At 30.9% G+C, this 18,345-nt stretch overlaps 1 protein-coding gene across 1 annotated transcript in view; it reads left to right on the forward strand.

Annotated features, from left to right (window-relative positions):
- The window catches only part of LOC126738610 (vesicular glutamate transporter 1), a 125,136-nt gene that overhangs the window by 1,932 nt on the left and 104,859 nt on the right, over nt 1–18,345 (forward strand). Inside the window, exon 2 of the mRNA XM_050444021.1 lies at nt 7,235–7,375. Coding sequence (XP_050299978.1) covers nt 7,359–7,375 — 17 coding nt within the window. The 5' untranslated portion in view covers nt 7,235–7,358. The remainder of the gene's footprint in view (nt 1–7,234; nt 7,376–18,345) is intronic.

Here is an 18,345-nt window from a genome sequence, read left to right on the forward strand (position 1 = left end):
GCATATTTTGACGTTTTTGTCTCAATACTCAATATTAAATTTAACGTGTTTGGCCGTTTTTGGCTAAACGGTCTATTTTTCAAGATTTTTAGGGTAGAGTGTTTTGTCTCGAACTTGAATTATATGCAAATGCTATGTATATTCCTAATATACTAAGGTATATACACACAATGTCTATTTTTAATGCTCTCTATGGATATGAAATAAATATGCATTTGTCACACGCTATGTAATACATGGAATATACTATTAGTATATGCAGTGTATATACTAGATATTTAAAGTATATCGAAGGGTTATAGTCTATGGATATCTCATAAACATCTATTATAGTCTATATATGGCTCCTGCTCCTATATTTATTTCCTGGATATACTTTTTGGTCTCTTTACAAACATAAGTGTTTTTATTTTATATGTAATAATGGAATCATAATTACCCCCTTTTTTATTGCACAATAGAACTTAAATTTTTGGAATTTTAAAAATAATTAAAGAAGTTTATGAATCTTAATAATTATAGCTTAATTTTATTTAAAAATTAACCAAAGGTGTACGAGTTTGTTTAAATACATATTAGTTTTTACGGGGTAACTATCGGGGTAGACAGAAAGTGGGAAAGAAATGAAAGTCATAATTATTAATCAGAACATATGTATTCAGAAATATCAATTTACAGAGAATGTAAATGTAATATATTCGCCACATTAAATTGTTTTGAAAATAAAAATGACATTTAGGAAATGAAAGGGAAATGAAATATGCACTTTTTTTTCAAATTAATTCTTGCCTTTGCTCACACATGACATAAATCACTTCTTTATATATATAATAAAATCTGCAAAATTAGTAGCTTCATTATTTTGCAGAGTGTCTAAATAAAAAGACAAAAAACTAATAGAACCAAAAAATATTTTGATTCCACTTAGCCTACTTAAAATTACAATGCCAATCATTCTGACCGGCTTGAAAAGTTACTTCGAGTAGCTCCGTAATTTTGTGCTAAGGAAGAGGAGGTTATAGAGTTTCATATGGAGGATAAAGTTTTTGTGTATTCCACCAAATGCATTTTTCAAAAATAATATGCAATTTTCTACATCTTTGTCTACCTTACGCTAGTAATTTCTTAAATACATTTTTGGCATAAGTTTTTTAGTGGTTTTTCAGTAAAAGTAGGTATTACATTATGAACAAGTGTATGAGGTTTCTGAAAATAAAAATAATTCAAAACGTCAGAAGTAAAGGCATTCAATAATCATTTACGTATAATAATATTATGATGCTTCCTAGGATTATCAATTACTGTAACTCAGAAGGATTTTTGATCTCTTTACTTTACCAGCTAACTTCTGGTTTTAGAAAGCTGAAAGCAATAACTGGTTGCCAAATATTTAAATTCATCAATCAGAAAATTCATAGGTGTTTAATATATCCAGGGATGTCGGCAGTAGAAAATGTGATAGCATTTGAAAGTCAGCTAGTCAGCAGTCACTAAAATCAATGAATGCTTGTGGAATGTACTCACATATCTTAAAGCATTTAGGGAATACTAAGTTCTACATGATCAATTGGTGAACATCTAAGACAATAAAATTAAATTCTCAATATGATGCTGGAAAATTAAATCACAAAAATGTTGAAGGTTTCGTTGTTTGTGATTTTGCTACTTTAAGTCCTAAGTATATTTTATCTCTAACTTAAAAAAAATATCGTAAAAAAGAATTTGTAACAGTGTTTAAAATTAAGAAAAGGCTTAAAAAAAATTATTATTTTAAAAGATATAGTGTTGATTTACAACAGCTTCCTAACTCGACCCAGCCCATTAAGTTACTGCTAAGTGTGCTAAGTGTGCACATGATCATTAAAATTATTTTACCACAATTTAATGTTAAATAATTTCATCACATATAACTACAAAGGCTTTAAGATTATTAGTTTTAGTACTTGGTTTACTTATTGCTGTGTTGCTGGTAAATTGCTGCAATATATAACTAAAGTAAAGGATTTGGGAGTCATTTTTCAAGAACAACAAAATTTTCAAAAAAATTTATTTTTCATAGGACATTTAAATGATGTTACAGGTAAGGCCTGTAACATCCTTGAATTTATCTTGGGATATTGTAGCTGCTTTTTATTGGATACTGTAGGGGGTGTCTATTTTAATTAATTCGCTTTAAGTAAAGTTTTATAAATATGCCTTCATGTTTTGGTCACTTTTTCAGGGAGTGCATCAATCGGTGTGTGAAATCTTTTAAATGAGGGGAAAAATGTTTACTTTTAAAAAGGTAATTCAATTCTTCTTAACAAGTGAAATCACTAGGAGTGAAGTATTTTCCCTTTTAGACGAAAATAATACCTCAAAATATTGTCAACTATGATCTCGAAATCTATTCATCCTGGTTTTTATTTATTTTTTGTGGTTGATTAGGTATATTTTTTAGAGTTAGTTTATTAGCCTCCTAGTATAGTAAGTAAAACTTTGATCATTGGGATAAATTCTTAGTATATTATGTTTGTTCTTCCTCGTGCGAGTTTTCTCTTGCGGCTATGCTTTGTATTTATTATAATGTTAAAAAGTTATAGTAAGAAAATTATTTGTATGTTTAGCATATTTCAATAAATGCCAGAAAATAATAATAATTACATTTCTTAAAAAAATCAGGCTCATTTTCAAATTGTTCCTGCGCCTAAGTGCAAGAGCGAAGAACGCTTATTATAGTCAAGGGACTTTAGTTATTAAGCCATCATAGTTTTGTCAGTATAAATTAAAATATGGAAGAGGGTAAAAAAATTAACTTTAACTGTTCCACCTATTTTGTTTTTCACTTTCTTTCCTTAATAGTTTCTGAATCATCTAAAAATACTGTATTTCTAACGGAGTTTGTCAAACAACACACGAAAAGAAAAAGATAATTTTATTAAAAGGAAAATGCCAACAAGTACCTATTGGTCAGGAATTGTCAGGTCAACGAAATTATACTTCCTTGACCTGGCTCCTCTTTTATCTTCAGTTTATACTTCAGATTTTCAAACTTACCTATCTTTTATATAAGCAATATCACCAATATGCTGAGGACACGTAGTTACATTATTCATTTGGAAAATATGGCAAAAGACATGATCTATTCCCTAATGCGCCTATCCAATACAAGTCTTTTTTTAGTTGGGATTGAAAGATTCTTCACTAGTTCTGGTAAAGACTTGGGCATATTTTTTTATTAATTAATAAGGTTTCAGAGGCACGTTACTCGTTTATTGCAGAAGTCTTATTGTAAACCTAAAATTTAAAGTATTTTTTGTAATGCTAATATTTAGATTTATTATTCAATCATATTTCATTATTAAAAAAGCAATTTTAGTACTTTTTAACCAACGTTTAAGCAATAAACAACACTTTACTTCAAACAAGAAATTACCCTCTTAGCAACTTTGTCATGTTTATATAGTATACTTACGAATAACTTATATACCATTATGCTATTATTCTATTATTTCATAAATATTAACTTTTTTGAAATTTATACTTGTAAACTCCATCAATAATCTTTATTATTATAATGCATTTTACATATGAAACATATACAGATATATCGTTAGTTACGTAAACAGTATTGATTTTCTATCTACCAAAATCGTGCTCGTGCATTTCCAAAATTCCAGAAATGTAACTATTGCGCATAGTTAATGCCCTTGGGCGATAATATCGCTCCAGCAAAAGGCGGGGTGAGGAGGGGCGTCAGATTTGAACTTGGTCGATATTCTGGATGGAGCTGGACGACCTTGGGAGCTCTGGAAATGGTGGGTGGCCGAACGGAGTGAGTGAGAGGAGGTGTTTAAATATATATTAAAAATGTATGTATGTAGCTGTACGAGAGTCATGACGTCAGGTTCCAATCTTTCCAATATAAAAATAATAATTCGTTGATCAGCATGCTCTTCTTATGGAATGTGTACATTAAAATATACAGGGTGATCCAGTTTCGAAAGCAAAATCTTAAGAGGTCGACGGAGAACCAACAACTTTATTGGAAAAATGCTTCGTTCCTAAGATACAGAGTGTCAATATATTTATCAAAAATTCTAAATTTATTAATAATTTTAAGACAAGACATTTAAATAAAATATTGTACGTTCTCGATAAATCTTTCTACGTAAAAAATATTATTTTACTTCTACCAATGGCGCAATTTTAATGAAAAAAAATGATACGCTACTGTTTTCATTAAGTAAAAATTATTCTTGGAATCCCTGTACAGTTTATAACAAAAAAGACTCTAATTTTTTTCGATATAGCGTTTGCCTTAGAAAACTCAGAGTTCAAAAAAATGTCAATCTTTCCAAGCCATTATCCAAAAAAAGCCTTTTTATAATAACCAATAAGCATATACTAAATTTTTCTATGTATTGTGCGATGGAAATGCAGAAGCGGCAACTTATGTATTTCGTAAATATCACCTTTGACTCTGTTTCCCACAGTTGGCTTTTACAGACATTGAAAATCTGCGGTATCGATGGCATAGTGACTGACTTCTTCAAAAAATGAATGAAAAACAGAACAGTCGCCTTGCAAATAAGATCCCAGGCCGAGAACCTTGATATAGACAGTATTGATGTAAAGAGGTGCATTTTTCAGACAGTTTCAGTGCACTATGATGCTCTCTATCGAATTCACTTAAATCAACGGGTTTTATTTATGGCATTAACATGAAAACCAACAATTCGAAAATGATCAGTCATCTCCTTTACATGGATGACATAAACCTATATATTATTAAAAAGAAACAATTACATGCATTATCGAAAATGGTCCAAAAGTAAAATGGTTCATGTACGTGAGTAAAGGCTGATTAAAGGCAAGGAACTGCTGCTTGATACACAAACTACCAAAGGAGCAATTGCAGGAGACCTATATAAATATCTTGGTTACCTACAACCAAATAGAGTGGAGCATAAAGCAATCAAGGAAAAATTCAATTCGCCATTGACTGCATTAATCAAAACAGAATTAAATTCAGCGGGACTGACGAAAGCAATTAACAGCTATGCAATCTCCACTCTTACTCCTTAGGAATTGTTAAACGGTCCCCTGGGTCTGGACGCCCAAGTAAACATAGATATATTTCTGATTCCATTTATACTTTGACAAATCAAAGGCTGTGTCTCGTGTGATTATATTATAAATGTTTAAGTTGAAAGGTAGTGGTTCATTGAAAGTGATACCTAAATCCCTGGTTTTAGCAAAAAAAAGCTCGGTAACCTTTACTTCATACGTGATGAAGTAAAGGTTATCTATTCTTTCTGAAGTAAAGGTCTCTATTATTTACAAAAAGATTGACATTTTTTTACATAGCGATGACTTAAGATAATTCTATTCTCTGGTTTACAGATTTTAAAACTGATTAGTATATCTGTAACTAAACCTTCAGAGAGCTTGGAGGTAGCACTAGTTTAAGAGGCAATTAGTTCTACTATAAAGATAAGATAAATAGTATCGAGGCTTGGACATTTTACCTTAAGATGTCAGTTTATCTTTAATAGAGGAAATGTAAATAATAGGATCAACTATAGCTTCAGCTTCAAAGTAAAAAGTAGCGGCCTCAGATGATTTAACTGATAAAATACAAGTTGCAAATAAATTAGCAATAATGTTATTATTATCACTGTGTTTATGATCAAGATAAATATTTTGTACAACAAGATGAACCAGCCTCTTTTATACTCGTTATTATGTAAACGTATAAAAGAGTTAATTTCATACATTTCCAGAAAATCTTGTTATATTTTTTCGATTTCATATTATATAATCCTTTTCAAAGGGTTCTAAGAGTAGGAAATCTTAAGTGCTATCAAATACTTTAATAAAAAATTATTATTGTGTACTGTACATACAAAAAAGATTACTATTAACGGCAAAACAAAGAATCATAATAACTTACGTGGTTTGGATCGTATGGCTGGATGGTGTGAAAGTATGTAAATATAGACTTGATGCAAAATATCCTAGTGGTCGAGGATAAATATCCATATTTACTCGTAGTAATCATGACAATATTGTATTCTGTAACCTTTAATATCAACTAATACTATAGATAATGAGTGAATACTAATATGCATAACAGGTAAGCAAGTCTGCAGAAAGGTCCTGGATGGCCTAAGTATACTCCTGCCAAAGTCATTTTATGACGAAGAAATAGCACTGGCAACATTCCTAGATATATAACAAAGGAGCGCTTAATAATGTCCCAACTATGTCACTGCTTATTTCACTCGCGCAAAAGAGAATATTGCAACTTCCTTTGAATTGAAGCTAGTCTAACACAAAGAAGAACCAGTTTAATCTAGTAGTAGTAGTAATTAAGTAGCGAGACCGATGTAAGTATATGGTATAATCGTCTGAGGAAAAAAGGTTACAGAAACCTCAGCAATGCAAATGTAGGAGATCCGAATGCTTGCATGCATCACTGGAGCCATGAGAACAACTCCTACAGCAACAATGGAGGCGTTACTGGATCTATCTCCAATACACATTTTCATAGAAACAATAGGGGCGATCCAACAAAGGCTCAAACAAGATCAAAACTCCATAAATTGAATAAATGCTATGAACTGAAAAATTGAAAAAGCGCAAGAGTTTAATTATCAATCTATAACATACTATTAGAAAAGAAAATTCTTCAAAAGAAAGATTTCTTTAACAAAAGCAGACCAAGTCTTCGTATTACCTACTCCTAATCTAGTCAGACCAATCAAGGCTCAGGGGGCGACATATATGTGACCCAGTCAGGGGCATATATTGCCATGAGTTAGACAAGGTTGCCACGAGGAAAAATTACACCATAGTATCTTAGGCCATGGACACTGTGCCACGTATATCCAAGAAAGAAATACCCAGCATAAAAATATAGTTTTAAGATAATCAGATTCCCTAAGGTCAAATCCAGGCTAGCAAAAGACTGTTGAGTAATCTGGAGTGTCCAATTAACCAACTTTAGTAAGGATACTATGCATTGAAGGCCACCATGGCAATGAAGTATGAAAAAAGTTAGACATGATAGGCTAAGCTCACAACAACTAGCCAAAGAACTCTAGCACAGCTAGTAAGAGCTAGCAGATTGGTAGCGTAGGGCTTAAGTCTAGGATAAGGTATCTTTATAATATTAACGCAACTATATAAGCATCAATGCATCAATTATAGACAGTTAATAAAATAATTTTATGTTTTTTCTTGGTTTCAGACAAACATGGTCCTCCAAGCCTCCGCGACGTATCTTAATCAATAGAAAAGTTTAGTACCGATTCGTGCTCGCATGATAGGCATTTTTTTCGATACTTAGCCGGATAGCGGATTAGGAAAGCAACATGCAGCAAGTTGGGTGGTGAGTGTTAAATTTAAGTTTAAGTTTAAGAAATATTCGTTACAGCTAATAATATTTACAGGTTCATTAAAAAGTATAATTTCAAGCTCACAGAGATAAAAAATAAATTAGTTATGGTATTTCTATTAAATACTATTTTATTCTGTTTATTAAAAATAGTCATCACAACAAAATAGTTTGAATATATGTAATGTGCCGATCCCAGTGGCACCGTCAGTAAATGTTCTTAAGGGCATTTGATAGGGTTAGCTAACGGATATTCTTGGGTATAAAAACATAATAAAACTATTCCTAAATTCTTTAGAAGTATGCTGATGGTACGTAAAAATATAAACAGACAACAAAGACCTGTTTAGATACGTCAAAAGCAATAAGATAAAAAGTTATAGATATACACATATAGGCTACCCAACTATCACTATAAATTATAAATATACGATTTTATATGGTTCATTACTAAAATTATGTTAAAAAATTAAATAAATAAAATTCATTGATAACACCATGATGGACAACAGATAAAATATTTACAAAGCAAGTGAAATTAAATTCAAAAAACTCAAAAATCATTTATTGCCTTATATACTAGAAACATAGCATAGATCCGTCATAATTACTATAGAATAGAACGGTATCATCCATTTTTTCTCTAAGAGACCAAACGAAAATAAAACAAATTTTCTTTTTTGTTGTTAGTTGTAATGTGATCTGTGTAGGTCTAGGCCTGATGATGCTCCGATAGAAGCGAAACACGTGTATCATTTAAAAAATTATATGGATTTGATGAGACCGTGACTTTGTGTTTTTACCTTTGTTTTAATTACTATAGAAATTCCACTTATATTTGGTATGCAGTATCCACTCTAACATTTGTAACATTTTAAAAAGGTTTCAAACTCTCCAACTGTATAAAAAACATCGCTGAAGAGCAGTGTTTTAGCTTAAGTTGTAAGAAGTAAGTTGTTTTTACCACGAGTGTTATTCAATATACTCAATTTCAAGAACCTTTAAGAAAAATGGTATAATAAATAAAATCCTAATTATACATTTTTGAATCACAAACACTCTATCTATATCCATGGCCCTACCCCATAATAATATGCAATAACCCAAAACACTATAAACAGAACTAGTACACATTTATCAATTCCTTGATATCAAGTGAATTTTTTAATTGATTTATAGGACAGACACTTTTATTTAAGTTTTTAAAAACAATATTAATATGTTCAGACCAGTCCAGCTGTTTGTCAATCATTATGCCTAGGAATCTAGATAATTCTGAATCGAACAGAAAGTTGTCTTCAAAACTAAAAACAAATTTATCTGGCTTTCTAAATTTATTATATATTTGAGCCATATCAGTTTTCGCATTAGTTTATTTGATTTAGAAATACCACTTATTAATTTCAGTTAGACATGACTGAGCTTTGCGTTGTAAGTTTATAGAATCTGGATCAGAATCAGAAACCACCGAGTACACTACTCTGTGGTGTACCCAGATTCATCACAAAATCTGCAGATTGTTCATTTCCTATCCTTACATTAAACTGCCTATCGGTCAAGAATGACTGAAATATTGAATAATTATTTCCTCTAATCCCCACCCTCTCCAACTTTTTAACTCGCTCACAAATTTTGGGTTCACTGAATCAGGCTCGGGAAATATTAAATAGCAATACTACTATGTGTTTATTTCTGTCAACGCAATAAAAAAAACATGCTGTGTTGGTTCTACACCAGCAGTCTCTGTAAATAAGCCTATGCGAAAGTCTTAGTATCTGCCTAGCGCTTTCGGTCGTAGGTCATTATCAGCGCTTTGATTCTACAAAAAACTTAAACAGGTTAAATCAATAAAATTTAAATTCTAGATTATTTCTTTACAACGGTACCTACATAAAGTTTATAAGAAAAAGTTCTTTAGAATGTAAAATTATGCCCGAATACCGAGTTTCATAATCATAGGCCTACTTTGATTTTTACGTTTCGTGTACCAATTAATTTTTTAATTCATATTTAATTATTAAAGAAAAACTAACAAATTTATTTATCTAATACTTAAATCACTGATCTAAGAGTTACAAACCATCCTCAAAAATATGTTTGTAATAAAATGTACATAGTACGTCTAATTTAACAAGTAAATTTATTTTATTTACTTATTTTAAATTTATTCAATGTAGCTACCTGCATTATCGAAACATTTTTTAATATCTTTCCTAAACATTTTAAAAGAATTTCTAATTTCTTTAATGGAAATTGAATTACAAGCATCTCTAATTTTTTGTTTTAGTAATTCCCTGTCACTTGGTAATGACTCGGAATAAACAATTTGCTGGAGCCGGCGCCATAAATAGGAATCAGAAATGGTTAAATCAGGTGATCTTGGCGGCCACTCAATTGGGCCGCGTTTTCCAATCCATTGATTTGGAAAAGTTCTATTCAACCATTCTGCTACTCAAATAGTGGAGTGCGCTGGACAGCCGTCGTGTTGAAAATAAAGATTTATTCTTTGATCAAATCAACTGGTAAAGGTTCTAGTACTGGTAAAGGTAGTAAGTTCTTCAAAAAATCTTTCCAAAATTTGAAGATACGTTTCTTCATTAATAGATCCTTTAAAAACGTACTTTAACGACATCCTATTTCCACTACCATATGATTGCACAATGAAAATTTTCTGCTTGAAATTTAACGTTTTTCTATAAATTCTGATAATATTATTAATAGCTTTAAGTACATTTGTTGTACATAATTTTGACAGTGGCAATGTTTTATAGTAGCTGCCACATTTAATTGAGAATGTTTACGTTTTAAAAAGTTCGACAAAAACTCTTAAATGCAGCAAAAAAGAACTCAATATAATAAGTGGAATGCATTCCATGAAAAACTCCTACCGATCGTAAAAAGAATTAGCCAAGGACAATAATTTTCACTATTTTAATTATTAATACTTATTTGATTTTTGTTTAAACTTTTAAAAAAGTGAGAATAAATAATTAATAAATAATTTAAACGTAAAAAAAAACGGTTATAAAATTCGCTATTCGGACATAATTTTGCATTCTAAACCATTCTTTCTTATAAACATTTTTTATATCTTGCCTAGAAATACTACTTTACCTACTCATAAAATTTAATAAATGCTCGTACCAAGGCATGCTTGATTTAAAAAAAAATAAAAATATACTTACTTTTATTTCTTCTTTAATCAATCAGGGCTGGATGCCAAACGGTCAAATTATAACTCCAAAATTGTTTGTCATTTTTACGTATAAATTCGCTCATCCTGGGACACACTGTATAAAACGAAACAAAATTACAAATTACTTACCTACTTGTCAAACGGACCACTCTATTATAACGAAAACACGAGAAAAAACCGCCGTTACCGCGTATTGAATCAAAGATTTTGTTTTTAACGATATTTTTAATGACAATTTTAATTTTGTTGTTTTGAAGAAGAAATTAAAATATAGAGGGTTAGATAAAAAACTTCAGAATTTACTTTTACAGGAGCAAAGACATACAGATCTAAATTACCCTTCTTTTTCTGACCACTCTTTTCAGAAGCTAATTTCAGAATGGTAACTAATCTATCTAATTGTAATTTCGATCGGACTCAAACTGGATTAACTGGAATTGTTGGATTATGGTTTTAATTTTGCTATTAGTTCTTCTTCTTTTTGATACCAAGCTAACTTTTTTGCCGCACATTTTGGATATTATTAACAGGAGTATGCGTAGTCTTGGTTTTATCACTAGAAATAGTGTACATCTTTCACCTTATTGTTTCAAATTACTTTATTACTCTTTGTTACGTTCCTTGCTTGAGTATGCGTCTGTAATTTGGTCCCCTTTTTATGATTCTCATATTGAACACCTTGAGGCTGTACAAAGAAGATTCTTAAGATCCCTTGCTTATAGAGCTGAAGTTAATATTTTTCGTAATTATTACATCGACTATAATGCTATCAGTGTCCAATTTAATATCCCTAATCTTGCAGTCAGACGGCATTATTCTGATGCTTTAACCTTTTATAAGATCTTAAATGGTTTATATCATTGTCCTACCATCTTGGAAGCAATTCCTTTTAACACCTGTCAAAGAAGGATCAACTCTTCTATGTTTCGTTTACCCTTTCATTCGGCCAACTATGGGTTTTTTCTCCACTGACTAGGACTTTGCGTTTCTTTAATGAAAATAGTTTGGATCCATTTTCCGGCGGCTTACGGTCATTCAAATCAAAAATAAATAATCTTACACTTTAACCTACGTTCCTTGGATAGTGCTAAGTTTTTAGCCCTGTTGATGACTGTTTTTTCAGAGGTTTTATCTTGGTATATATATATTTTTTTTGTAATTCTAGTATTGTATTTATATTGCTATATTGTCTAGTATTTTGTATTATCTATTTTGTTTTTGTAAACTGGCTCTGCCGTATATTGAAATAAAAAAAAATTTAAAAAAATATTATAAAAAAATCGTTATTTTATTTTTCTAATGAAATAGACTCGGTTATTGATAGAATTACTAATTATATTTATGATTTGCTATTAAAATAACTATAAAATCTGAATGTCTTAGAATCTTTAAGAAGTTTTTAAAAGATAAAAACATAAGTAACCTCAAAAACCTAACTTTAAACTAAATAGGATGTCATCTAACTTAAAGAAAAAGTCAAAATCTAGTAATTTATAAGGCAGGCAAGAATTATTTATGAATTTAGTGAAATTCCTCTCTCTTTTTTTGTAACTAAACTCAAAATACTTTTCAAACAATGATCTTCATGTAAATTTCAGTTTAAACAATACTCAAATAGTTTAATGTCCTTCCAGCCTTCTTTAACAAGATTATACGGCCTATCCAAAATACATAAAGCCACCAATAAACATTTTAAACAGTTGATTGAAAGGGTAAAAACTATGATAATTTGCTAAAATGACCCGTAAGTTTCTAGTTGGGAAAAAGTTTCTTCTCCAGTATTTAGTTGGGAAAAACCAATGGTCATAGTGTTTCTATTACTCTCACATATAGGGCAAACTTAGTTATATTTTGTCAATTTTGAAATTTTGTCTTTCTCCCCCTGTTCTTCTTTATAAGCGCAGCTTTTTTTAAATCACCCAGAATTCTTTATTATTAGCGCTCTCTTAGCTGACAATAGAACTAGAAAATGGGTCCGATACATGGATAAGTAACTAGTCATAATAAATATAGTGAAAATTCCCAATCAAATATTATATTAGATCTCCTTAATTACTTACAGCTTACCCTAGTATTAATTTCACATTATATATCTGTTTTTAAATAAATGAAAGGTGCAAGTGCATTACATACTAGAAAACCACTTGTTCCACTCACCCCAATTATCCAAGATCTCCAAAAATATCTGGAAAATGATCAGGAAAATCCCGAGAAATCCCTTAGGAACGTTTCGTTCTCGTATTCCCCGGATAATTCCCCAAATACCGTGTTTATGTTTTTCGTAATAGAGCCCCCCTTTGCGGTTCGTTCTTTGAGTAAATAAAATTTAATTTCCACTCGATTTTAAATAGAGATTTTGATTATACCGACGAATCAATTTGACGATTTGCTTGAAACCGGTTTTGAGTTTGTTAAATTGCTCAACATTTCTGTATATATGTTTACGGATTTTTTGTATTTCACTAAAGTGTATTCAAAATGAATACAATTGTATAAATGATTTGTAAAAAATATCATAATGCCCTGGGTGAAATAAAAAATTACTGAGCTGGATAAAAGAATAATTATTTCGAAAGCATAAAAAATATTAAATGCCTGAAATAAAAATGATATAAAAATATACTTCCAAAAGCATGGAGATCGCAAAAAATGATTATTTAATATTTAGCAGAAGAGGGAGAGAGAGATACTTGCTTGGATTCTATTATTATGATGTACTATAAATTGTTTTAAACCTGCAAAGATTTGAGACACAAATGCAAAGAGTGAAATTAAAGAAGGATCTACTGGTATTAATCAGCAATTTCTTTAGGAAATTAATACAGTTAAGACAAAATTTACTGCATTAAAAAAAGAAAATAATCACCTAGAAAATTAAATAAAGCCGATCGAAAACAAAAAAAAATTTCAATTGTATATGGCGACTCTTAACATATTACGAGATAAAAAATTCCTCGAAATAGAATTAAATTTAAGATTTTAATTTTAATGTCCTTAATTTCACAACTACTAGTATTTATAAATGAAAACAGCAGTACTAGGAGTAATAGTAGTAAAAGATTAGTGCGCTTGAGACCACACGCCTAAAATAAAACTTCTTCAGCTCCATTCATATGTATATGTAATAAATGGTTGTATATGTTCTCTTGTTCCTACAGTAATATACGAACCGTAACTCTCTCTTTCTATCTCTACTAACTTATATCTCCTTCTTAACTACTGTTCGCCTTGCGCGATCACACTTTTCGTAAGGCATTCGCCAGCTTATTCCTCAATTCAAGCATGCGTAAAGAAATTTTACTTCAATAATATACCTATAATAAAGATATATCATACTCGTCGTAGTATTAACATATGACTATATAAGGTGATAAGCTGTTTTCTCTGCCAAGCCATAATTGAATCACAGCAGACTTGCATTACTCTTAATAGTTTTTCTGGTACTCAACTGTATTGATGGTTGATTCTACAGTGATCTTTGCAATTAGATCGGCTATGCGTCCCTTGTACAGAAGCAATCACCAGAAAGACCAACTAACTTATGAGATTCCATTAATGTTAAGTTAGGTTTTTGTTGTATTTAATTTTTAGGTGTGTTTTTTAAGCTAATTACGTAAGTCTTTGTGTAGGTTTTTTTAATGGATATTGAAGAAGAATACATACTTGGTAGTCGATTGATCCTCCTTGAATTACTAGGGGCCTGTAACATAATCAGCACAAGTATTGTATCAATTTTCTCACTGTGAATTATTATTATTATTTTTTTAAATAATATGTTATAATTTTATTTAAATTATTGTTTTCATTATACGGTCAAGTGACTCAGAAAGTAACAATGAATATGCTTCTCCCAGGGAATATCGATTAAACATAAGAACAGACTTAATTATCTTAGTGATGGCTTAGTTTAAGGAAAGGTTTACGTCTTAGCAGACAACAATGTAATAATCTTCATCGGCATGTGCAATCATTAAATAATCATCTAATTTTATGATTAGATGATTATTATTTTTGAGACTCCGCAGTAGAAGACATTAATATTCACTGGTTAGGAAATGGAGGTCAGTATCATGACTGTGCACAGATGCGTATATGACACTATCAATGCGGTAAAAAATAGAAACTTTGACAAAATTGTGTCATGACTCCATAATATGTTGGATATTGTAAGAATCGTAGCAGCTCTTCTCCGCCGGTCGAAAATGATGTGGTCCATCTTCTAGACCTGAAGGTGCGACAAGGATGGAGCGAGTGGTGGGCATTTCTCGCGACATCTTGGGAGGCACGTAGAAGGTTGGCAAATGTTCCGAAGAAAACACTTCCGCGGCATCCTACACCCAGTCTATACGTGGTAGTTCTTTGTCCTTTCCAATTCCTCGTATCCTTTCCTAGACCCTTTTTTATCACCTGCCGTTGAGACTAATCTTATTCACGCCGTCAGTTAGGCCGGATAATGCCGAATGCATCGTAGGAGAGGCGACAACGTGTATTGAGAAATATTTTAAAAGTTTTGTAAGAAAGGTTAAAATAATTATCCGATTCAGGGAACAGGGTACATACCCGAATTTCCCCAGGGTACATATCCGGTTTTCCCGAATCACCGAATAGTACCTCGTTGGAGAGGCTATAAAGAATGAGAGAGAAACAGACATGTTCCGAAACAGTGGCTTACCTAATAGGTAAGCTTCCGCTCTTTTGGCGCGATTTTTAAATCGAAATAATCAGTTGGAAATAATTTCCGTGTAAGTAATTTATTTTCAATAGTTAGTGTTTAGTATATGCGCGGGTAATAATTTTATCAGCTTCTAATAAATCAGTTGACTATTTTTGAGTATCGAGTGTTTTAACTCACACCTAAGCGTAAAAACTTATTATTATTAACCATTTTATGAAAACGTCGGTGTTTCGAAAAATGAGGTATTGTAGATGAAACACTGACAAATATACCAGTTATTATAGCTCACCATGTTAAACACTCAATTAATTGCATTGGCTGTTTATGATCGTGACCCAAAAATTTTATTATGTTAGTGCTAACTGGAGCTAACTGAAAAGCTAAAAATGGTTGGAGACCCCATCTCTCCATCCATTAAGATCAGTCTTAACCGCTTAAGCAATGGCACATAACAAGCCTAGCAGGATTTCCACAAAGTTTACAAATGAAGAGTAATTAAAAAAGAATTTGGGATTTTAAAAAAATCCCACAATAGGGTGAACGGTATTGCAAAATTCGCAGGCGATAAAGAAAATTGTAAACAGCCCAAGCTAGATTGGGAGAAATTGTTAATTATTTAAGCAGAAGCAACATATTTTAGTTGCAAAATAATTATACATATAGGGTAGCCTAAAATTTATTAGTATATAGGGTGAGTCATTAATATTACACGAAAATTTAAGGGCGTATTCCTTGGGTCAAAATACTGAACAAATTTCCTATAAACCTATGTCTGAAAATGTTTGTAAAATGCCAAAAATAATACAATAATAAACAAAAATAAAAAGTAAACTACAAAAAAATATGGAAACTTTCATTTAATTTTTGTTGCCAAAGAAAAACATATCAATGCATCGGTCATAAGTTAACAAAATTGAAAAAAAAGTCGATTGTTGGTCAAAATTTAAGAACCGTCTACTTTAAGTTTATTTATAATAAGTTTTTGTTATTGATATTATTGCATTTTTGTAATCGTTTTCAGTAAGTAAAATATTAGTTTCTTTAAATGCTAATAGGTGACCGATATTTAAAATGTTGAAGTTCACAGTGAATTTTCTATACTTGACAGTTTTGAAATTTTTATTTCAAATTAATTACAGTAACAGAGAAATGTGTGATATGCATTTTGCGTACGGAATAACGAACGGCAATGCCTACGAAAAAAGGCCGATTTACGAAAAATTAGTCAATCGACAGTCTCCAGAATAGTGAAAAGAGAACTGTTATATCCATACCATATACAGCAAGTGTAAGTACTTTTCCAGATGATTTAAAAATACTATTCACAAGTGAAGCAAATTTGTCAAAAAACGCCATTATGAATTTTTGCAATGATAACATATAAGCATACGAAAATCCGCATGGAATTATTGAAAGTGGGCAAGCAATAATTTTCGAGTAATGTATGGGTGGGAATTATTGGAGATAACTTGATTTGTCAATTTTTTTTTACAGAACGATGCATTTTTTTCCGGTATCTTCTCGAAAAGGAACTGCCTGCATTATTAGAAGAAGTTTAGCTAAGATAGTTTTAGCTAAGATATAAAATGTATTTAATGCACAATAGTGGTCAAGCGCACTTTAGCTTAATTGCTCGAGAATATTTAGATAGAGAATATCCCAATTGTTGGATAGGACGCGGAGGGCAACAACTGTGGTTTTCCCGATCTTCCGATTTAAACTGATTAGACTTTTTTCTCTAAAGTTACCTAAAACAATTAGTTTATTCTTCTCCAATTGAAACTGTGTGAGTTAAGAAATAGGATAGTGGAAAGTTGCGCAACAAACCTAAACACAGCAGGCATAGAAGTTGGAGAGCAACGATTTTAACAACTTTTATAATCTGTATTTCTAGTTTGTGTCTTACGTTATGTTAATCACTTTTCTCTTTTGTAAAAACTTATATTTTATAAAACTTAATATTAATGGTTGTTTTCATTGTTGTATTTAAAAACTCAAAATGTTATACGTGGCGCTATTAGTGACATCAAAACTATCAAAAAATTTTAATTTAGCACCTTAGAAAACCTCTCTATACCTAATTTCATATGATTAATCTGGTTTACTTTTAAATTATTTCGAAAAATTGAAAACTAAATTAAAATTTCAACACCCTGTATCTCTCCAGGAAAGCATTTTCGGGTATAGGTTTATAGGAAGTTTTTCAATATTTTGACCCAAGGAATACGCCCTTGAATTTTAGTGCAATAATAATGACTTTCATTGTATTTTACGTTATACTGTTAGCAGTTGGTTAAAATAGACATGAAGGTTTTATTTGTATATTAAACTTCAAAAATAATATCAACAAAATGATCAAGGAAATATCTGAACTTGTTAAGTTTTGCGGAAAATCTTTCCAACTATTAGACAAGTTAATATAAATTTAAATGGATGTTGCCGTCTTCTGATTGGTAGGTTTTTTGATAAGTTGTGATGTTTTAGGATTTTCCAAATTTAAATTAAGTTAGTAAGTAAACGAAGTTGGTTAGTAAGTAACAAAGTTAAGTTAGCAAAAATTAAGCTGTAATTTCTTACAAAATTCAGTTTTCTTTTCACATGTATCATAATAACCAAAATTATTTTTAGCAGTTAAACAGTTAAAACACACTGACAGATCTTTGTTTACCTACTGTAACGTTTTTACTGTTCGTTTAAGTGTGATTAAATCACTCGATATACAAAAATTTATTTTTTACAAATTTATAACATAAATATTACATATCCTAAACACAATGACTTAAGACTACTAGAAGAACATATAATTTATTTCCTACTATTTATTCCGATTTAAAAATCGCGCCAATATGCAGATGACTATTTGCATACCTCCTAGCGACGAGGGCTATATATTAGGTATACCATTGTTGTGAAACAATCGCCAACATCCAACATTTGTCCTGAGATGTCGCGATGTGTACCTGCCGCTCGCTCCACCTTTGTCGCACCTTTGAGTGGTGCGACGGACGAAATGATTCCTAACTGAGAATAGAGAATAACTAATATATTCGCGGCTGTTAAAATCGTTACAATATGTACGCATAGTCCTACAAT

Source organism: Anthonomus grandis, chromosome 7 (genome assembly GCF_022605725.1).
Source record: "Anthonomus grandis grandis chromosome 7, icAntGran1.3, whole genome shotgun sequence".
NCBI classification, from domain to species: Eukaryota; Metazoa; Arthropoda; class Insecta; order Coleoptera; family Curculionidae; genus Anthonomus; species Anthonomus grandis.